The sequence below is a fragment of the Zingiber officinale genome, chromosome 6B, assembly GCF_018446385.1.
Source record: "Zingiber officinale cultivar Zhangliang chromosome 6B, Zo_v1.1, whole genome shotgun sequence".
NCBI classification, from domain to species: Eukaryota; Viridiplantae; Streptophyta; class Magnoliopsida; order Zingiberales; family Zingiberaceae; genus Zingiber; species Zingiber officinale.
The window spans coordinates 129,809,173-129,832,618 of record NC_055996.1 but is presented as its reverse complement, the minus strand read 5'-3'; the positions used below and the strand labels follow the sequence as shown (position 1 = coordinate 129,832,618).

The 23,446-nt window shown below is 37.1% G+C and overlaps 1 protein-coding gene and 1 pseudogene across 1 annotated transcript; one reads left to right on the top strand and one right to left on the bottom strand.

Annotated features, from left to right (window-relative positions):
- Window positions 1–20,939, top strand: part of LOC121989509 — an 89,862-nt pseudogene extending 68,923 nt beyond the window's left edge.
- A 95-nt stretch (window positions 20,940–21,034) lies between these two features.
- On the bottom strand, window positions 21,035–23,238 carry LOC121989510 (lysM domain-containing GPI-anchored protein LYP6-like). Its single transcript, XM_042543601.1, has 5 exons — window positions 22,306–23,238; window positions 21,927–22,044; window positions 21,684–21,845; window positions 21,585–21,616; window positions 21,035–21,522 (listed from the first exon to the last, which is right to left on the bottom strand). The coding sequence occupies exons 1-5, from the start codon at window positions 22,949–22,951 to the stop codon at window positions 21,239–21,241; spliced, it is 1,242 nt and encodes a 413-aa protein (XP_042399535.1). The 5' UTR covers window positions 22,952–23,238; the 3' UTR covers window positions 21,035–21,238.
- Window positions 23,239–23,446: the final 208 nt, after the last annotated feature.

Here is a 23,446-nt window from a genome sequence, read left to right as displayed (position 1 = left end):
TGTTTTAATATCTGGAACATTTGGGAATAAGGGAATTATGCCAAATGTTTTTCTTGGGGTTTTCTATTTTATTGTTTATATATTGTATAAGCTTTTTTGTAATATGATTGATGTAAATGTCATCATATATAACTATGAGGGCCTGTTCCAATATCACCTTATGACCTCATGGGAATCAGGTTCTACTATGGAATGCCATTATGACGAGGCAGATACTATCTGTATCAGCTAGAGGAGGTGATGGTGACAATGGTGGCACAATAAGCAATGACTGGAAGGTGGACGCTGCAATTCAGAGGAAGGCATTGTAAAAACTGGAAAAATAGGGGGTTGTTTGAAGGGAGAGGGGTGTTGGAGTTGACAATGCTGAAGGGCTAACTGAAGCTTTTACTACTATTAGACGAAAGCAGGTAACCATGAGGTTGCCAACCAGGTTTAACCTATCGATTGTGTGAATAAACGAATTTGATTGGGTTTTGTTACATGAATCGAGTCATGTGACTATCAATTTGACCATTAAAAATACATTGGTTCTTCCCTCTTAACACTTGTTTACTGATTCTTTTGTTTTATTGCTTTGCTTTCTCTTCTTTCATTCATACCTTTCCTCCTATCCTTGTTTGTTTGACCACTCTATTGCTCTCTTCCTTAACCCTCTCCTCTCTCACTCTACCTCTTGCAAATTATAGTCCCATTACTGCCAAGTGTTATTGGACGCAGGAGACGTTTACCTGTGGTAAACTTATGCAGATCGGATTAAAGGTCCTCAAGTTTTAATAAGGTCCATATTTTGCGCCTATGTGTGTCTGAGTTTCAATTGTGTTAATCTAAGTCCAGCTCTTAATGGATACCTTAGATATATTTATGGATATATATAAAGAAGCTAGTTTAAAAAAAATATATATCCTGGGATTCTGGGAGCATCATTTAACTTAGATATGAAATTAGAAGATTAATCTCATTGGGATGCTATAACCATATGAGACTTATTTTGGTATTAGTAAAACATAATCATTAGTTAAGATACATTTTTTTAACATGTGAAAAGGAATTATAAGGTTTAAACTCATTGAATTGATCTTTTTTTTTTGGATAAATAAAAATATATTGAATCCAAAGAGATAGGTACAAACTGGATTAGTCAAGTCCAATCACCAACATCAACTGTCTCATATAGCTAGTGGGAAGCCATCAGACACACTCCAATCAAACCACTAGTGTCTGTGAGTTACTTATGTCTGTCACAATGTCATATCAGAGTATACTTCCAAAGATCGACACATGAGTTTATACACTCTTGAAGATCTTCTCAATATCTAATTGTCCCTTTCCAAAGAAATTACTATTTCTGGCTCGCCAAACATAATGAATCATGGAAGACAAGGCAAGGTGACAGACCTTTGTTGACACCCTACTCCCTCGATAGTATCTCCCAAAGACTCGCATCATCCGTCTGTACGTAGACATCTCCTGTCGCATATGAAGTCATTCTTTAATCCTCCTCCAAAGCTCCGCAATAGGGGGACACCCAAAGAAAAGATGCTCTTGGGACTCTAGCACTTGATGGCAGAAGGTGCATTGTTAATCCTCCAAGTATGCTGACTTTCTTTAGTGGGGAGATGTCGCTGCGCCAACATCCAAAATGTAATAACATGGCTAATATATGCCTTCCACATTATCTGGACCCATGGTTTCTTAGGGCTAGGGTGCATAAAGAAATCATAAGCCCGTGCCACTCCATTACCTCGAGTAAACCAATCTGCCAGCATCTGTCCAGCAGCCTTCGATGGCCTAGCTGCCAATAGGACAAGGTCTCGTATCTGAAGCAACCGCTTAATCAGTGGGGAGTCTGTGTGGATGACCTCCCAAGAACATACATCCGTGTGTCAGAGGTAAATGCGATGCACCCACTTTATCCAAAGCGCATCCTCCTTGGCATGTATCCGCCATGACAGTTTAGCCAAGAGAGCTAAGTTCCAAGCACGTAAGTCTGGAAACCTCAAACCACCTTCATCCTTGGGTCTACACATATCTGCTTGAGAGACTAGCAGATGTTTAGATGTTTACATGAAAGATTTGCATATGCTCTAAATACGATCAATAATATCCACAGGAAGTGGTAAAATAGATCACCAGAAACACTCCACTCCCTAGAGTACAAAGGTAATGAGTTACGCCTTGCCCGTATAAGATAGTGTTTTTTAGGCCAAGTATTGATCTGTCGGACTAGTGAATCTAGCAGTGGGTTGTAATCAGAAATTCATAGCCTCTCTGCAGCTAGAGGAATCTCGACTCCCGAGATACCTTAACGTCATGGAACCCTCCTAAAAGCCCATAATGGAAAGTTGTTCCATACGTGTCATGTCATCAACCCCAGCTAGATAGATACATGACTTTAGTCAGTTGATCTGAAGGTCAGATGCCGCACCAAACTCCAGTAAGAAAGTAGTCAGTGCACTGCACTAACTGAACCTGCATCGCCTCTGCTGAAAAGAAGTAGATCATCTGCGTAGGCCAAGTGCTCTAGTCTGAGGTGGCCACACTTGGGACGGAAATTAAAACTAGGGCTACCTATGCACTATTTATCTGTCTCCCAAATATTTCCATAGATATCAAAAAAGATATGGTGACAAAGGGTCACCTTGTCTCAGGCCTCTTGCTCCTTGGAAAAGACCAAATGTCCCCCCATTAATGGCTACCAAGAAGGATGTGGTAGTCCCACACTCCATAATCCATGTAACAAATTTTTTCCTGGAAATGCAGTCCAATAAGGGCCTCATGCAGGAAGTTCCAATGTACTGAGTCAAAAGTCTTTTGAAGATCGATCTTCGTAATGCACCTCGGAGAGATCTGTTTCTTGTTGTACCTTCTAAAAAGCTCCTGGGCCATGTGAATATTGTCAGTAATGAGACACCTTGCACAAAAGCTGCTTGGGATTGATACAATATCTGATCCAATACGGCAGACGTTTTGCTCGCTAAGATTTTCAAAATAACCTTGTAGAAAACTGTACAGCAGCATCTGTAATCTGTCACTTTGTCCTCATGGGCTGACTTTGGGACAAGAGATATCAAGGTATGGTTCCATCTTTTGAGCAATTTACCACTGTTGAAAAGCTCCAGTACAGCAGCAGTAAAGTCTGCTCCAAGCTTGTTTGAAAAATTTTGAACCATAGCCATTGGATCCCGGCGCCCTCTGATCCCCTATATCAAAAAGTGCTGCCTTGATTTCTTCAGCTGTGGGGAGACGAACCATCTGTTATTGTTGGGCAGAGTCTAACTTCTGTCCAAACCGCAGGCAATCATAAGGAAATGCTGTTTGGTTTCTTGTTGTACCGAGCATGCCTTGGAAGTATGCTGTGAATGCCTGCACCACCTCTGTAAACAACTCCATAAGCCTGCCATCTTCCTTCTCCACAACTGTGACCTCATTCCTTTTGTTAATTGTTTTTACAAGTGCATGAAAACAAGAGGAATTGCGGTCCACTTGCTTGAAGTATCCCAGCTTAGCACGTCGCATGCAGAAGCTATGTTCAACGGCGTATAAATGGGCTGCCAAGTGTTGTATCTTGGTAGGCTTTGAAGTGGTGCTGAGAAACTTTGGCATGCCAAATATTTTAAGAATTGATTATATTTTCTAGTATTAAAGATTTGGCCATCAATAAATTACTAATCTGATTGTTCTTTTTGTGTAAAATTAGTCAGGCAGCAAAGTAAGGAGAATCCATAATTATTTCCTAAAAAAGTTCATCAAATTCTTCCTTATAAATGATATTGTAGCTTGTGATCAAACTTCATATGCCAAAGTGATCAAACCTCATTAAAAAGTTCATCAAATTCCTCCTTGTAAATGATATTGTAGCTTGTGATCAAACTTTATGTAAGTTGCTTGAAAAAAATGTATCTGCACTGAAGTTAGCCACCTATTGAATTTGGCCAAATTCACTCCACTCTGCGCTTGCTGAGTTTTCATAGTATACTTTGCTCACTCTCCATAAGAGGGACTTTAGAAAATAAAGGTGAAAATAAAGTGTGAGTTTCAAAGTCAAGTGGTTTTAACGGGCTTTACGTCTATTCAGTCAGTTCATGTGAATAATCATTCAAGATTATGTGCATATTTTACTTAGAGTAGATTAAATGCATCTTAATGAAAAAAAATTAGATGCCACTTTAAGATTGCAAATTCTCCATGGAACCAAATCCAGGTAAGAGAGCTTATGCATGGGTTTGCATCTCAAATATGATTATTTTACTGACTCTATTGTAATCTTAAAAATGTTTTCAATCAGTGACTCTATTGGCATATGAGTCAGCATATATACTAGTGGTATGGAGTTTCTAGAGTATAGGATCAGTTGGACATATGCCCCAAATTCACTCAAGCAAGTTAGATTGCCAGTCCACCTGGACTTGAGTTGATTTAATGAAATGAACTGCTGCCTGATAATTTTGTTGTTGTTCATTTCTTTATGTTCTAGCATGGGCTAGTTGTTATTTTTGTAGTTGGTAAGTTGTGAACCAACTTATATATTGTTTATCTTCAAATAGAGTACTTTACAGTCTATGCTGTAACTTTATTTAGTCGAAATATAGGTAAATAATTTCAGTAATTAATACTTGGTTTTAGGATGACATGAGTTGACAACAGAGTTTGTAGACCCCTTTTTGTTTTGTAGGTAAGATAGCTGAATTTTACAACACAACTTTATCATATTTTTCTTTTCTGTATGCGACGTGCACTATATTGTTTGAGTGCATAATATTTTGAGACAATTGGAATGATATTGATAATTTGGTTCTAGTATTCAAGCCATTTATCGATCAATAGAAATAACAGTAAGGGTGGTGTCAGCAAGTCATGTCTGGGCAATGCACAACATGGGCCAATGGCTCGGTATTTTCCTTACTGTGCTTGTCACGAGATGATTCTAAATGGGTTGGCCCAACCACGGCTTAGAATTTGGGTTTGATTCGCTTATTCTAACCCTGGGCACATGAGCACCGTGCTTATGCTGACTCTAATTCAAGCCTAGGGACCTAAAAAATTATGAATAATAAAAATTTAATAAAATCTAAATGATTGAAAAATAAAAAAAATAAAATTTATATTTTATTAAATTCTATCTAAAATGTTTAATATTTATAATTATTATTATAAACTTATAACTAAGAAATCAAGTCATGCCAGGTCACACATGACTCAATTCAGGCTTGGTTCTGGCTTGCCTTGCTGGTTGTGACTTCAACGCTTGGCCCAAATCCACTAGGATGCTTAAGCGAGGTATGATCTGGCTTAGGCCAGACCATGTAGGTTGTACTGCCCGCGCCACTGCCCAATTTACGCCAATAAATAATAGTAGTAAAGATGTCATTGTGGATATTACTCATCCTTTATCAACTTTGTTAGTGGTGGTATTCAATTACTTTTTAGATCTAAGAAATTTAGTCAAAGTTAGATTTGATATCATTACTATAGCACACATGTCTAATTGGTACCTCTTATGTGTACACATGTATACATGTAGAATTAATATTTTCGTTGCTTCGAAAGACATTGCTATATTACCTTCTGCTGGAGGAAGTGAGGGTTTATTGGCCATTTTTACTACATTTTTTGTTTCTATAGTCCTGGAATGCCACTAGTGTAAAGCTCAATTGACTAATGTTTGCTTCATTGTTCAATCATATATACTCTTACAATTATGTTGATCCTTTACTATTGTGGTTTACTTTGTTTTCTTAGCTGTTTTAGTAATGATATTCGTATCGGACTCTTTTTTTTTGGTTTTCAAACTTCTGAATTGATATTCAACATTGATGCTTTCTTATTTTGGTCTACCTTGTGCTGACTAATGATGATTGATGTAGGCGAAGTGATTGGGTCATTGTGTATTCCAGTCAGTAATAGTGCAAGTATGCTGAAGCGTGCTGCTTCGATAAAAATGCTGCAACAAGCACCTGAATTTCATAAATTTTCATCCCATCCTCTTAGAAGAAAGGTGCTTAAACAAATCTTTGGCATTTGGCATGTTCATGATCTTGTGTGCCTGTTAAAAAAATTGTTGTAAACATTCATTTATTGATTTTTTTGCTGTTACTGTTAGTACCAAAGTGTTTAAATTACATAAAATAATGCTCTTTTTTGGATTCAGGGACAATTAGTTAGTGATGAAGAAGATAAAGATTGTGGCTCTCTCGTAGTGTCTGTCTCATATATTGATCAAAATGCTGAAATGAATTTTCAAATTGGTGATAGAACAGCACCTGATGAAAGGGATGTGGGTTTCTTGGTGGGGCTCGGCCTTGATGGACCTTGGGAGACATTTAGTTCAGTTCTTCCATTATCTTCAGTTGTACCAAAAATGCTCAAAAAGAATCCTCTTGCCTTTGAAGTTAGCATGACAAATAGTACGAAGCATGCTGTTCTTAGATCTCTTGCTCTTCTTGTCAATGATACTGGCATCAAACTTGAAGTGTCCTTGTGCCGATCTCTACAAATCAACAATTCTCCATCAAACACTGGAAATGACAGCTCTATTATGTACACAGAAGAGGTGTTTGAAAATCAGCGATATCAACCAATTTCCGGTTGGGGAAGCAAGTCATCAAATACCCATGCCAATGACCCTGCACACTGGAGTACCAAAGATTATTCTTATTCATCTAAGGTGAGTATTTAATAACCACAGATAGATTACTCTTTTAGGATTAATTTTATATTATATTGCATGACTCACATAGTAATTTATCTTTCAAGGACTTCTTTGAGCCTCCTCTCCCCAGTGGTTGGAGGTGGACTTCACCCTGGAAAATTGAGAAGTCTCTTTTCGTGGATGTTGATGGTTGGGCATATGGGACAGACTTCCAAAGCTTCAAATGGCCTCCAAGTTCTTCCAGATCATCTTCTAGGTCTCCTTCTGATTTTGTGCGGAGAAGGCGATGGACACGTTCTAGGCAGTGTCTACCTGAGGAGAATGATAACAGGAGCGATGTCTTTTGTGTTTTATGCCCAGGCTCTTCAACTTATTTACCCTGGTCAAGTATGACTAAGGATAAGGATTTGTGCTTGCAAATTCGTCCTTACGCCGAAAGCTCGCATCAATCTTATTCCTGGGGTCAGATGTTCACACTTGGTTCCAGAAAGGAGTATTCAAATATACAATCTCCAGTTTCTAAGCACAGTACCTCAAAATCTTCTGATTTTACAACACAGAATTATGTTCTTAGATTAAATCAACTTGAGAAGAAAGATCTTCTTCTGTATTGTATTCAGAACAGTAGTGCTCGACAATACTTTTGGCTTAATGTTGGAACTGATGCCTCAGTTCTTCACACAGAATTAAATACTCCTGTTTATGATTGGAAAATATCCATTAATTCAGCTCTCAGATTGGAAAATAAACTTCCTAGTGAAAGTGAATATTCTGTTTGGGAAAAGACATTCGATGGGAAAATGATCGAACGCCAGAATGGTATTATCCAATCTGGTCAAAGTGCATTTATTTATTCAGCAGACGTTAGGAAACCAATATACCTCACTTTGTTTGTTCAAGGTGGTTGGATTTTGGAAAAGGTAATGCAGCAGCTTTAGTTATAAATAGAATGTAAAGGGTAGCTTTTAAGATGTTTGTTTTCTGACACTTAAACCTTCTATCCAGGATGCTATTCTAATTTTGGATTTACTTGGCTCCAATCACGCTTCCTCATTTTGGATGGTTCAGCAGCGAACTAATAGGTTTGTCAAATTAGCAATCTTCATCTGATTCTCTCTATAAGCAAGATGTTCACTTTCTATCTTCTTTCATGGACAAAATTCATGGGTTACATTATTTAACTTATAATTATTTATATGTCTGAGCAAATTTGAACACCTAGGTAGTCTAATGAACTTCAAAGACAGAACACCACAAATGTGAAAGTCACCTTTTGTTTGACCTCTATTGTGGGTTAGAATCTCGAGTTGTGCTACAATTTCAATCTGTGAACAGAAGATTTGGTACTATGTCGTGGGCACTACTTGTTTACTTTCAAATTCGAATATAAGAATATGTCAATTAAAAACATTTGAGATATTTATAAGGAGTGCAGTGCCTTCTCGACCACCTTGTTTAAATCATAAGGAGTGTAGTGCCTTCTGTGGGAGCCTATAAAAATAAATAAGATAGATATTTATAACTGAAATAATTAATATTGACTTAATTATATTTGTAAGCTTAGTGTACCACATATGCCACATATAAGTTATACAACATAGTATAAGTGATGTAATTTATATAGCTTAGTGTAAGTTATTCAACTATGCAACTTTTTGTACTATAAGCATAAATTATAAACTTATAAGTTATAAAACACTAATTTTAATTTAAATATTATTTAAATTTTTATTCAGTATATATATAGTACAAATATAAACTTAAGGAAATGTATGAATCATATAAATTTGTTACAAAATCTTACAAATTAAATAAATTTATAAGTCTGGGGTTTTATATATAATTTAAATTCTCTTAAATTATAAATTATTTTTTAATAAATTTTATTATTTCAGTTTTGAAATTTTATAAAGTCCTAATTTAAAAGAACAAAATCCAAATTTACTAAATTCCTATTTTTTATAATAAATTCCTAGAAAGACTATGTCGTTGGCTTGTCCACTTGCATACCAAGAGTTTCATAGCTTCTCGTGTGCCAATTGGCAGGTGAAATGAGATGTTTCGTTCGTGTTGACTAACACAAAACAGTATTTAAAACAATAATCAACACTAACATGCTCAGTTGTGAAATTTATAAATTATAATACATATTAGGTTTGACAAGCTAAACGTCAATGAAGAATATCTTGTTTGCATAAAGTTATTCTCCTTTTAAACATTTTTATTAAAAATGATTATTTATTGTTGTTTTTTTTTTTTTGGCATACCATTGAGGCCTAATATCATTCAACGAATCAAAAAAATATGATTCAGTTTAAGAAATAAAAAGTAAAGGTAAAAGGGTTCTAAAAAGGAATTAATCACATTCAACACACCATATCCCCTAGATCCAAACTGATTCTTTAGTGTTTAAATTGAACATGTGACATTGTCAGTCTCTTGGTAAATTCTTAACCTGGAGCAATTTTATGCTTGTGAACTTACCAAATAGGCAATCAGTAGTTCCCATGTATCCTTCCCATGCTGGGCAACTGGTGAGAATATTGAGTCCAAATTGGGTAAGTAATTTTTGGTTGAGTGTTCACCCAAGAAAAGGAATCAGTAGAAGATCCAATTGTCAGTGGTACCTTTATCATTTCCAGAATTTGTTGCTTCCCTCGACTCTTGCTCTGTGATATATCATTACCATTATTTCCCATGTGAATAAACAGAATAATTTTTGGTGCTGCTCCAACTCCAAGACATCCTACCATTGTTGCCTGCAAGAGTGGTTGTTTTGTTCATGCATGCAATCATTGTAGAAGGTACAAGAGTACTGTAAATCTGAGTTAGCATCCCAGTGGCAGGATACACCTTTTTATTATTAATGTCATAGTCAATTAGCTTGATTTTTTCTTTTTGTAGTCAAAGCATTAGTTGTTTGGAGCAATGTCAAGGATAGGATATTAAAAAGGAGAAGTCTAGAAATCAGCTATAGGTCTTACAACATTTGGAAGTTGTTAGGATCAATCTTTTGTGATGCTTGTTTTCATAAAGAAAATTATCATTTCATGTTGCTTTCTTTTATTTTTTTTAATCCTTTTCTGCTCTAGTTTTTTTTTGTTGTTAACTAGGAAAGGCATGCACATTTTGGTTATGTAAATATTGATTCTTATCTGGACATAATGATCAATTCTTTTATACGATGGCATTAAATTTCTTGATGATCATGTATTTAATTTATTTTTTTAGGAGGCTGAGGGTGAGTGTCGAGCATGATCTCGGAGGAACTGAATCTGCTCCAAAAACGATAAGGCTTTTTGTACCTTACTGGATCCAGAATGATTCACAAGTTCCACTTTCATATCACATTGTAGAAGTGGAACCAGTGGATAGCATGGATGGTGATTCTCTGTTAGTTCCTAGGGCAGTTAAATCTGCAAAATTTGTCATGAGAAACTCCTCAAAGTCTTTGGATAAGAGAAACTCTAGTGCAAGGAAGAATATCCAGATATTGGATGTTATAGATGACGTTAATCCAAAATTTGTTATGTTATCTCCTCAGGACTATATTAGCCGAAGTGGAAATCTACCACTTCAAGCTCGTAGCAGTGGTGGTGCATCAGCACGTGTGGGAATATCCATAGCTGTTAACCATTCTAATACCTATTGTCCTGGAATTTCTCTGCTTGAGCTTGAAAGAAAGGTAATTTTATATTTACACATGTGGTTTCGTCTTGGATTATTTTGGAAAATTAATGGTATTCTATGTTATAATATGCAATGGAGATGGATGATATGGTAATTTTGTGCAGGAGCGGGTTGATTTTAATGCATTTGCATCTGACGGGTCTTATTACAAGTTAGCTGCACAACTTAAGATGGCTACAGATAGAACAAAGGTGATTTTTCACATAGTTATCATTTGAAGAGTTAGATAAGATCATTTAGAACAGACAAACCCATCAATATCCTGTTGCTTTTTGTTCTGATTGGAATGACCAGGCCAAGGCTAAGCTCATATCGATTCTGAATATGACATGCATTAATTTGCAAGAGTTATCTTTGGAACTCTTCTGTGTAGTGGACAACCCATAGAATTCTAGAAAATGTAGTGCTCAAACATTCTGCCCGACCGTTCTTAAAAACAAGTTGCAGCCTACTAGTTCGATTTATTTTAAGTTTTAGGAAGTGCTGACATTCTTCTGTGAAATTCTGTAGGGATCTTTTGCGAAAGACAATAACATGAGATCCAAGAGAAATACAGTATACACATTTCTTCTACTCTATCAAATAGAATAGTTATTTTTCTTGTGTGAACAAAACAATCCCGGCAACAACTTGACTTTAGTAGATCTCAGCGTGATCAGAACGTCTACGCCTCTACGGTATCCACACGAACACGCCCTTCGTTTGTCGCACGAACTTGGTATTCGGAGAAGCACAAACTATGTTGTGCTAACAACAATCACAAGTGGTGTTTGGCCAAGACAAGAGGAAGAAGAAAAGAAAAGTCATCCATGAAAATGCATTGCAAAATCCTTTTGTACTCATCCAATGAAAACCAAAGGTTTTTGGCTTTTGGTCTCCCTTTTCATGAATGTTCCATTGATCTCTATTAATGGATATTAATCCTTTTAGTGAGTTGGATGCTAATATATTGGATTAACCATTAATCTAATAAGTCATTAACCCAATAAGCCAATGAGTGTAACCCATTAATCTAATGAGTCTAATCCGGATTCATTTAGATTAACCCACTAATCTTAAGGCCATAGTATTTTAGTCAAACTAAAATAAATCTATCTCCAAATCAACATGTACTCTATGTGTGCGACCCAATATGTCTCGTAACGTTGGCAATGTCTCTAAAATCATTTTAAATACATATGCAATGAGTGACATCTAGTAATGCATCATTACTACTCAAGTGACGAGAATGTCGAGATCTAATCTAACCTTTCTGTGTTTATTATCTTGTATGACTTGGTCCTTCTATCCGCGATATCTAGATTGATCAATGAGGCATAGACCGTGTCATCCTCTTATCAATCTTTGTATTTCTTGATCTTCAAGTAGACTCACTTAATCAAATGAGTTCAATATCTTATATTGACTTATTTGAGCATAACCATGCATTTTAGTAGTCCTACTTAATCAAGGGACTTACAGATATAACTTCCGTCATATAGAAGGGATAGATCCCATTTACATCACTTACATCCCTCCGCATAACATATTGCATACCCACATATCAACTTTATAGTCCACCTTATTACAGGTGACATTTGCCAATACCAAAGTACACAACTCCTTATATAGGGAATTGTAGTGACTTTAGGTGTAAAAATTATTCATACTAAGTCACTATGAGAATGTTTATGACACTCATATAATGATCCATGAAGTATTCTCATGGCGGGTCAATTTAATACATATTCTCTAATGTATACTTATATGTCAACTTGATATCTTAATATCCATGATTTGTGAGATTAAGTCATCAATTGACTTACATGTTAGTCTCAACGTATTAATATTGCCCTTGTATATTAATGCTTGATTAGGAATAGTTAAAAGTAGTGTTCAATATATATCTACAGTCTCCCATTATCAATTCAACCAATTGATATGCTATAGAGTAGAACCTACTACCCTAGGACATTATTATACTTATTCATCTGGCACAGATCTGAAGTAAATATAATAACCATTGCCTTTTTATTAATGAAATATGATATAAGATAAAAGTTCCCTGGTCAATCATCTCATAATTGGCTCTAAGGGTTCATACTAACAAATTCTATTCACACATTTCTGACATAATACTTCTGGTGACAAACATAAACTACAGCAAAATATAATATGTAACTTAGTAGGCTAAGTTTGATAAAATTAGTTATATTAATAGGACTAGTCATGTTTAGTATGATTCTATAAATACATGTAATTGTTTTTTATGAAATATATTGCAATGTAATATTTTATTCTCCTATATGGTATCAAAGCCACTTTTGGATTAGGGTTTTCTGAAATAGGTATTTCTCTTATGGGAGAGGATGCTAACCTTCCTCTATTGTTCACTTGATCCTCTCTCTTTTCTCTACTTTTTCTTGATGTGTGTCTTACGGACATCTCTTCACATGTCATCCCAAGCACACATCTGACACTACAAACCCTATGTTTCTTTTGTATTATGTGCAATCCATGATGGTAACAATGACAGCGAAGATTACACTTCTTTCTAAATCTCTTCTTCCGCTTCAACAACTCAAATGTTGAAGGTCTCATCATCTATTACCACTTAAACAGGGAGATATGGACCTATATTGTCATCGTCTCAAGTGCCTTTCTTTGTCATCCTTTCATCTAATCAGATGAAGAAATAGCCAACACCTAATCATCTAAAGTTCTTTCTTTGTCGCTCACTTGGTTTCCATATTGATGGAATTTCAAATTTTTTTAATTTTTTTTACATGAAAGTTAGACGAGAATTGACAGAATAAGAAATGAGAGCATTAGAGAGAAAGTCAGAGTTGCATCTTGAGGAAAAACACTAAAGACACGTTTAAGATGGTACGGACATGTACTTAGATGAGCATTAAATGCTCCAGTTAAGCGATGTGAAACTATGACAAATATGTATATCAAACGAGGAAGAGGAAGACCAAAAAAGACTTGGTTAGCAATAATAAAATAAGATAAAATTTATTTAAGTATAGATGATGATATAGTGATAGATAGAGCTTAATGACGTAAAAGGATCCATAGAGTCGACCTCACCTAGTGAGATAAGGCTTGGTTGTTGTTTATATGAAAGTTAGATATATCTAATATCTGTACTCTAGCTTGAGTTGGTGCGTTAGATAAAAATTTAATATTTATGCTAGTTAATGTCTATATTATTTTTATAAAATTAGTTATCTTAATAGAATTAGTCATGCTTGAATCCTTTATGAGCCAAATAAATGTAATTGTCCTTTATGATATACCTTGCAATATAATATTTAATACTCCTGCAATAATTATTTAGATGCATTATGAATCATATTTGTTTCAGACTCTTTTATGTGTATATCTTCTTATCCAATTTTAGATTGTATGAGAGTGCCTTTTATATGGACATATTTGCTACTAAGTTCTCACTTCTTTTTAGTATGGTAGTATATAGATCCTCTGGATACATGGTTCTCAGATCTTTTCTGACCGTTAGTTGTTGTTTCATCAAGAGAAGTGTATTAATTATTAGATGAGCTAGAAGATATTAGTGAAGAAAACTAGTGAAGATGTACATATTCTTCATTGTGGTGAGTGTGATCCTTTACTTTGGAGAGGGAGAGTTGTAACCGTGTAAGGTTTCTCCACCTTCGGCGTGATTCCGAGGAGGGTTTTGATAGTGGAAGAGTGTGAGTGGTGTGGATCCTTGGACTAGTCACCTCCTTGGGGAGGTGGATACCAAGTAAATATCCGAGTTAGCATTGCCTTCGAGTTTCCGCTGCGCAAAATCAAGCCCTAGCTCAACCGATCCTAACAAATGGAATACTGGATGATTGATGCCAAGGACTACCCTTTTGTATTAGGCTCCTATCAAAGCAAGGTGTAGGGTATCACTTGATCCCTAAATGGTGTAATCATTTTCTTAAGATGCAGACTAGTTCACATCTTTGACTAAAACAATATTCTTTTCCTATATTAAACAATTGATGAGTTGCAAGAAGTCTGCCATGTGAAATTTAAATGTAATTTTTTGTGAATCAAACTTTTATTGGTACAGATGATATAACCTTGCATTTTTTAGGTTGTTCACATACTGCCACGGACTCTATTTATCAACAGGATTGGATGCGGCATATGTTTGTCACAGTGCAACTCTCTTCTAGAAGAATGGATTCATCCAACTGACACTCCGATGCTATTTAAATGGGATTCTAATGCTAGAAATGAACATTTGAGGGTGAGGATTCTCAATTGGTTCTGTTAATATTCTTTGCAGGGAAACATTGTGATGTTAATTATTGTTTATCTGAAAATTGTTTACAGATACGGCTTGAATCTTACAAGTGGAGTACACCATTTAGCATTGAAAATGACGGTATGATGTGTGTTTCCTTGAAAAGTCAAGGCAATAATGATATGATTTTTTTAAGAGTGGAAGTAAGAGGAGGAACAAAAAGCTCACAGTTTGAGGTTGTTATTTGTCTTGACACTTTAACAAGTCCTTACAGGTATATTTTCTCCCTCATTTTATTTGGTTTCCCCTTGTAGGCTTATATGAGTCACTAACTTCTTTTAACAGAATTGAAAATCGCTCAATGTTCTTACCTATCCGTGTCCGCCAAATTGACGGGGGTGATGATTCCTGGCAAAGTCTTCCTCCTAATTCTGCTGTTCCATTTTTCTGGCAAGATCTTGGTAAACGACGATTATTAGAGGTCTTAGTTGATGGAACAGATCCCTTAAATTCTGCCAAGTATAACATTGATGAGATAATGGAGAGTCACCCTATCCTGGAATCAAGTGGACCAATCAAAGCTTTGCGAGTTTCTGTTCATAAAGAAGGGAAGATGCTGATTACTCAAATCAGTGATTGGATGCCAGAAAATGATAATGGAGAATCTGTAGATGGAAGACTACCACTAAATGTGCATCATCCTCCACTGATTGATTATAAGGAATCATCTTCGACCTTGGAGAATGAATTTCATGTGACCTTTGAGCTAACAGAGCTGGGATTATCTTTGATAGATCATATGCCTGAAGAAGTGCTCTTTCTATCAGTACAGAATCTTCTCCTTTCTTATTCATCGGGTCTGGGTTCTGGAGTCAGTAGGTATGTTTTCAACAAAAAGAAGATAAACTGTAACTGTTGTTGGCACAGCACAAACAGAACGAAACCTCACACATGAAAAAAAAATCACAGAATTTTCGTCTAGCTTTAAGTTTATTGATTTTCTGATTTGCTTATTGTTTGTTGTGCAGGTGCAAGTTGCGGATGGATGAAATTCAAGTAGATAATCAACTCCCTTTAAGCCCTATGCCAGTTCTATTTAGACTACAAAGAGTTGGGGAACAGACGGATTCCGCTTTGAAATTCTCTATGACTATGCAAACTAATAATTCCCTAGACTTTTGCGTATATCCTTATATAGGGCTGCAGGTAAGTCAATGGATGATTTCTGATTCTCAATTTTAAATCTACCTCAATAACTCAGAACCACTTATTCTTTATGATGGATCAGTGATGCACTATACCATTCACTTGCTAATAGGTCCCAGATAATTCTGCATTTTTGGTTAATATTCATGAACCAATTATTTGGCGTCTTCATGAGATGTTCCAGCAAGTGAAGGTGGGCAGAACATCAAGCTCGTCTACGACTGCTGTTTCAGTAGATCCAGTAATAAAAATTGGGTATATCAAAATTGCCTATATTTTGTAATGGTTGACCCTGTATTTTAGTAATATTTTTCCAATTTCCATATGTAGATTTCAATCAAGGTGTTTTCTTGTATCAGGGTTCTTAACATCTCTGAAATTCGATTTAAAGTGTCCATGGCAATGTCGCCATCCCAACGACCAAGAGGTGTTCTTGGGTTTTGGTCATCTTTAATGACTGCACTTGGTAACATGGAACACATGCCGGTAGGTCTTACTTCTTCCAGCTGAATTTCAAACAGTCTCTGACAAGATGTTGATGCAAACAATTTTCGTTCCTTTTCTTTCCTAAATGGTTGTTTAATGTTTCATAGGTGCGCATAGCTCATAGATATCGCGAGGAAGTTTGTATGCGCCAAAGTACTCTTTTGAGTACTGCAGTATCCCACATCCAAAAGGATCTTCTTAGCCAACCCCTTCAGTTGCTTTCTGGTGTTGATATTCTTGGGAATGCCAGCAGTGCACTTAGTAACATGAGTAAAGGTGTTGCAGCTTTATCCATGGACAAGAAATTTATTCAAAGCAGGCAAAAACAGGTGTGTGAAATTGCAATATAATTAAAATGAACTTTTGATCTCTTGTTATGGCATCTTCTTTTAGTGAAATTCAAATTCATGTATAAGATTATCATGTTTCTTCCAGGATAACAAAGGTGTAGAAGACATTGGTGATGTAATTAGAGAAGGTGGTGGAGCTCTTGCAAAAGGGCTTTTTAGAGGTGTGACAGGCATACTAACAAAGCCCCTTGAAGGTGCAAAAAGTTCTGGTGTTGAAGGCTTTGTCCAGGGTGTAGGCAAAGGTTTAATCGGTGCGGCTACACAACCTGTGAGTGGGGTGCTTGATCTTTTGTCAAAAACTACCGAAGGTGCCAATGCTGTAAGGATGCGTATTGCATCAGCTATCATGTCAGAAGAGCAATTGCTTCGTAAGCGACTTCCTCGAGCAATTGGGGGAGATAATTTGCTCCGTCCTTATGATGAATATAAAGCACAAGGACAGGTAATAAACCTTGATTTGATAGAATATCATTTTTTTTGGCAAGTCAATTAAGTCTAATTGGTCCAAATGAACCTAATAGAGGTTCACGGTGTCAAAAATAGCCATGGTGTTACCTCAGTTCCACCTACACGACTTATGTGGCTGGTTTTTATAACCATGGTGTTAAAAATAGCACTTTGATTTATTTTTTTTCATGGTTTTAAGCTTCTGGGATATATGGTCACCAATCATAAGCAAAAACAGCAACCACCAAAGTTTTATCCCACTAAGCCGGCCATATGGATCTTGCTCCCATTCCATGAGGCTCAATCCCCTATCATATCCCCTTTATATTTAAATGAATTTTATCATGTTTTATCATTATTAACTGTCTTATTTGGTCTCCCTCTTCCTCTATTAATGTGTATTTATCATAGTCTCATATCACATCGCCAAACTAGGACATGCATTAGATGCCTAAGTACGTTTCTATACCATCTTAAATGTGTCTTTCGAAGTTTGTCCTTTGTAGGTGTGATCCTAACTTTTTCTCTAATATTTTCGTTTCCTATCTGTCCATACTCATATATTTGCACATCCATCTTAACATCCTCATCACTGCAACTCTCGTTTTTTACTCGTGTGCTTACTTCATAGCTCAACATTCATTTCATCTAAGATAACATGTCTAATTGTTGTTTTGTAAAAATTTTCTTTAAACTTTATAAGTATACTACAATCACAAAAAACATTTGACACGCTCTATTTCAACCATATTGCTTGTATCCTATGTAAACATCTCTATCAACCATTCCATCCTTATACAAAAAATGATCTTAGATGCTTAAAACTTTTGGTTACAAGGAACTCATTGTCTCATATCTTAACAATTGTCTTGTTACGTTTTACTACTATTAAACTTAAATTTTATATATTCTGTCTTTAACTTCCAATGTCTTCCGTCAAAATTCGAGCTTAGTATTTACTCTTCATGTGTCTCATTGACAAAAATAATATCATTTGCAAATAACATGCACTGATAACATATCTTGAATATATCTAGTGAGTTCATCCATAACTAGTGTAAAAAGATATCGCCTCGACACGTCCTCACCCATCATAAACATAAGTGGAAAAAAAAAGTCTAAACTATAGAATCCATATCTCATAAGTCAAATAACTGAAGAGGAAACCTTGACATTGGATGAGGGTAGGGTTATTTATTGTAGCTCAGTTCAAGAAGTCAACCCAACCGTCCCATTATGGCTTTACATCAGGCATTTGATATGGAGAATCAAGCTCCATAATAATTCTGTCATATTCTTTTATGACTGCACATTTAAAATTAACTTTGCAGTGCATTGCAATGAATATTTTCTTGGTAACCATTTAAAACTTCAATGATTTGCTAACACTAGCAATTTATGGATTAAATGCAACTGATTTAGGTGAAATGGAGACACCTATGTGAATACTCAAGTTATCTCACTTCTTTGATTCATAAACCCAATAATTGTTTTCAAACTTACTTTGAATGCCTTCAACACTGTAAACTTGTATATGTACATTATTGTCCATCCTCTCTCGCAATTGGATGTCCACCTACTATGACGAATTACCCTGTCATGGCTGGTCCCAAGCCTAGATAAAAGAGTTATCAGCCAGCGTTAAACTAAGGAAAATGTTCAATGATTGGATCCATTAAACTCATCAACAAGAAATATGGGTTCCTCCTTTATGACAATCCTGTTTAGTGGATTAATAAACAGCATCATCTTTAACAATGGCATCTCTACATAACATATTTTCAACATCTTTAAACCACGTTAATCCTAAATATTTGGATCCAGCGGCATGAATTACCAAAAAAAAAAAAAAACTCTCTCTACCCTTGAATCACTTTTTATAAGATTTTCTTTATACAAGGTGTGCACGATAATCCCTCAAGACTCAAGAAGCTCCTTTGATCCCATTGTTTTATTAATTGTATCTATATCCATATCATCTTGTTGAATAACAAATTTATATATTATTCATGCAAACTTGTGCATGCAACGTATTTCTATGGAGTAACCTGACTGGCATGTATTTTCTTGAAGGCTATCTTGCAACTTGCTGAATGTGGTACCTTCTTTGGCCAAGTTGATCTCTTTAAAGTCCGAGGGAAATTTGCATTATCTGATGCTTATGAAGATCATTTTTTGCTCCCAAAAGGAAAGATACTTCTAGTCACTCACCGAAGAGTTCTATTACTTCAGGTTAGTAAAATCTATAATAATTTTGTCGAATAGTTCATTGCAAACCTGTTTGAATGTTAATTTTGAACCAGCAACCTACAAATATCATGGCACAAAGAAAATTCAGTCCAGCTAGAGATCCTTGCTCAGTCTTGTGGGATGTTCTTTTGGACGATTTGGTGACAATGGAGTTGACACATGGCAAAAAAGATCACCAGGGATCATTACCTTCACATCTCATTCTATACCTGCAAACAAGATCTGTTGACTCAAATGCTATTCGTATGATTAAGTGCTACCGTGGGTCTGAACAAGCTACTGATGTCTATTCATCCATTCAAAAATCACTAAATGCATACGGCCCTCATGCATCAAAGGTAAATAGTGCAAATCATATTTTGTTAAGTATAGAAATGAACCCCTATAACATGTAATCTTGAACATGGCACACTACATTCTGCAGGAAGGACAGAGAAGGAAGGTACCACAACCATATAGCCCACATAAAGCATCTTTTACTTCTGGAGTGTTCTCTGAGGAAAATTTTCAGAGCTTAGGATTCCATGACAATCAAGTGTCTGTTCCAGTGCAATCTGATTGTGGTTCTTCAATTATGCAAGCGCAGTCTGAGCAAGAACATCAGAAATGAGACAAGCACAGTGTATGAATAAAGCAACCCCATACCGATTCAAGTGCACAGTGTATAAGTGAAGCTGCTGTTGCTATCCTCTTATTCTGCATCTATTATTAAAGGTATGAGACATGTCATATAAAATAAAATTTCTGTGATATTTTTTCCCTTGTACTATCATATAGTTTGATCATTTTCACTAGAACTTTTCATTGTTTTATTTGCATTTGAATTATCATTTGATGAGGTGGGACAGTACTGAATAAACATATGGAAGAGTTATAGCTTTTCCCTCTTAACTTTGAGAAATAACAATCTAAAAACTCCTCTCTACTTGAGCTTGTAGATACAAGATTCAATTGTAGTGCAGGTCAGTACCTGCTTTGTTTCACTCGCAAAATTTTTGAATCTTAATCTCCCTATTCAATACACAAGCAGCAGACTGAAATCCAAATAATTTGAGGCAAACAAAACAAACAATGGTTATAATTCTTCCTTTGTAAGTGGTTCTTCCCAATTGTAATCCATGCAGGTTCATCTGTGTTTAATCTTTTTGGGAAGTTTCCAAAAATAGCTCCAAGTTTGTACATTGGACACCAATGTTAACTTTAGTCTATCGAGGCCTTGAACTCTTAACGCTGTCTAATGTTCTTGATATTGCTTGTGTGCATAGGTGGCTTTCATCTTAATGTGTCATCAGGCAATGGTTCAGCCCCTGACACTGCGCTCCGCATTGATGCATCATGCTGGCTAAATTTGTGTCAAGTGTACATAGTAAATGTCTCCTTGTGTATATTATTGTTATACTTGCAGTTTCTGATTGATTGCTAAAGCGTACACAACATATTTCGACTTGCAGAAAGGTAGTAGTATTTTTTTTAATAAATACTGTTAGAAAGTTTTGACAGGCGATTAGAAAACTCTGTTTCTAGTTGTGTAAGGAATACAATTTCAGAGAGGAAACCATATTACTTCTGTTTTGGCAGAAATTTTATGAATTTAATAAGAGGTTTACTTTTCATTCCATTTTTGGTTTTCATCTCAATTCTATGATACTCGTGATTATTAATTTGAGGCCTCTGTACATATGCCATGCTGCCATTGTTTAACTCCACAGGAAGTGAACTTAAGGATTAAAGATTACATTAACTTGTTAATATTTAATAATTGTTTTGCATACACAAAAGGAAAAAGATAGCAATAAGAAAAAGAAAGTCTTTCCTAGTCGTTTCTGCGCCTCATCAAGCTGCATAAATCAGACAAGCTTGGCGATGAAACAGACAAAATTCCATGCCAGTATAAACATGGAAAAGCAAGAAAACAATTCAAAAGAAGTAAGCGAGTACTAAAGGGAATACTACGGCAGAAATGTAGCTCAATGGTATAACGCAAACAGCCTGAGAAGCACTCCCAGCGGGGCTGGAGGCAGCAGATGCACCTGGTAGTGCCAATGTTCCAGGAACTGATGTTTTCGGAGTCAGATGGGCACCACCACCACCACCTGTTTGGACCGGGGACGGTGAAGGTGAAGGTGAAGGTGAAGGGGCAACCAATGATTCATGAACCACCGTGGTGGGTGGCGGTATCACCGGAGGAAACTGATGTTCTCCTGTATGAAATTTCAAGTCAGAATTCGAGTGTTAAATGAATAGTTGGCTGAGAAGCCATCACCTGGACATTGAGGTTGCAGAGATGTGGTCAACCTGCAACATAAATCAAAGGTCATGTAACTTGTTCCACAACTGATGAAAAAATACCACCAAAACCTACTTGGTTACGATAGATCCATTAACAAAGCCAGCATAATTACAAGAAGTAATATTGCAACCGGCGCTGGTCTGTTGGGAAGTGAAATTTCCTATCATAAGATTGCTGTTACTGCACTGCATGCTCGAACATGATGTTGATAGGGATGCAGGGGAGCAGTACAAACTGAAAAAAAAAAAATGCTTGCTGTTAGTTCAAAGTATGAAAAGGAGGGGAGAAAGCAAAGAAAGAAAAGATGATAGTTACTTGAGATTTCCCGGTCCACAGCTGCACTCTACACAGTGACCAGCAGTGATGGTATAGGTTCCATTAGCCACAATCAAGCCATAATCCGAGGCATATCTTGGAAACATTGACGGGCAAGCTGCATTTAAAGAAGAAGAGGAAATATACAACTTAACCCTGGGAAAGAATATTATTAATAATAACAGCCCCATCAATGTTGTTTTCCACCCTCACTCTCCCCCCAAACATTGTTCACATTAATGTTATTAATATAATATTAATATTTCTTCTATTTCTTTAATTATTCTATTCATTACCCTAAACCCTAAAACACAAGGCAAGCATTCAAAGTTCTAGAAAGAAAAGCTACCTCATCTGCTCAACAGTTTATTCATCTAACCTGGTAGTGGCACGGCGAGTATGTCCCCAACCAGGACCGAGGGGCTCCCCATCGCATTCACGTTCATGAGGTCGGTGACGGTAGTGGAGTAGCGGACGGCTATCGCAGGCAAGGTGTCGGCGGCGCGGACGACGTAGGAGAGGTACACGGCGGGGAGGAAATTGTCGGTAGAGTTGAAGCAGGTGCACGGGAGGGGGATGAGCAGGGTTCGCCCAGGGTCAAGCGCGGCGGGGTCCTGGATGCCGTTGGCATCACGGATCTGTTCGGCCGAGGCGAGGCCGGAGAAGACGGACGCGGCGATGGACGCGAGGGTGTCGGCGGGGCGGACGGTGTAGCGGGTGGAGACGGAGCGGCGGATGCCTCCGGAGCAGGCGCAGGACGCAGGGACGCGGAGGAAGAGGCCGGCGGGGAGGATGCTTTGCTCGACGCCGGGGAGGGAGGCGTCGATGGCGTTGGCGGCGAGGAGGGGGAGCAGGTCGGTCTGGAAGAGGGCAGCGACCTCGGAGACCTTGAGATCGGCGTCGAGCTTGTACCCGAGAAGGGCGGGACAGGATTCGGTGCCGGAGCAGGGCTCGATGGTGGACTTGGCGCCGACCGTGGAGGAGGAAAGGAGGAAGAGCAGCAGAGCTAAGGTCGCCTTCTCCATCTCGCTCTCTCTCCCTCTCTCTCTCTCTCTCTCTCTCTTGCTCTAGGGTTCTGTAGTGGTGTCGTTGCTGCCTGCTGCTGGCTCGCCGTATATAATTAAAAAAAGAGGAGCAGGAAGAGCAACGTCTCTCTGCGTTGCTCCTGACGGCGTTGCAGCGGTGTGGGTGCCGGAATTGACATGGACTCTATTAGCAAACAAAAAGTAGGAGAGAGAGAGAGAGAGAGAGTGTGTTCTCGTCGGGAGAAGTGAGGGCTGGAAGAGAGAGATAGAGATAGAGAGGTGTTGGAATTTGTGACGTGGTTTTTGGTGGTATTTTGCATTTATCGATTTATTGGCAGGACAGGACAGGTGAGACCGTCAGAGGATTTTTTTTTAATTTTTCGTTTCTTTTTAAGGAAAAGGAGATCGACCTTGTGCTAGTGTTTTTTTTTTAAATTTAAACAACGAAAGAATATTTATCCCGCCAATTAATAGGTTAGATTAGGGCATTCATCG

Bases quoted from the DNA above. Each gene is read 5' to 3' on its own strand.
- LOC121989510 (XM_042543601.1), bottom strand. From the start codon at position 22,951: ATGGAGAAGGCGACCTTAGCTCTGCTGCTCTTCCTCCTTTCCTCCTCC. The intron at 21,846-21,926 runs GTAACTATCATC...TTTTTTTTTCAG, and splicing joins TGTGGACCGGGAAATCTCAA to TTTGTACTGCTCCCCTGCAT. The intron at 21,617-21,683 runs GTAGGTTTTGGT...TTTATGTTGCAG, and splicing joins AATGGATCTATCGTAACCAA to GTTGACCACATCTCTGCAAC.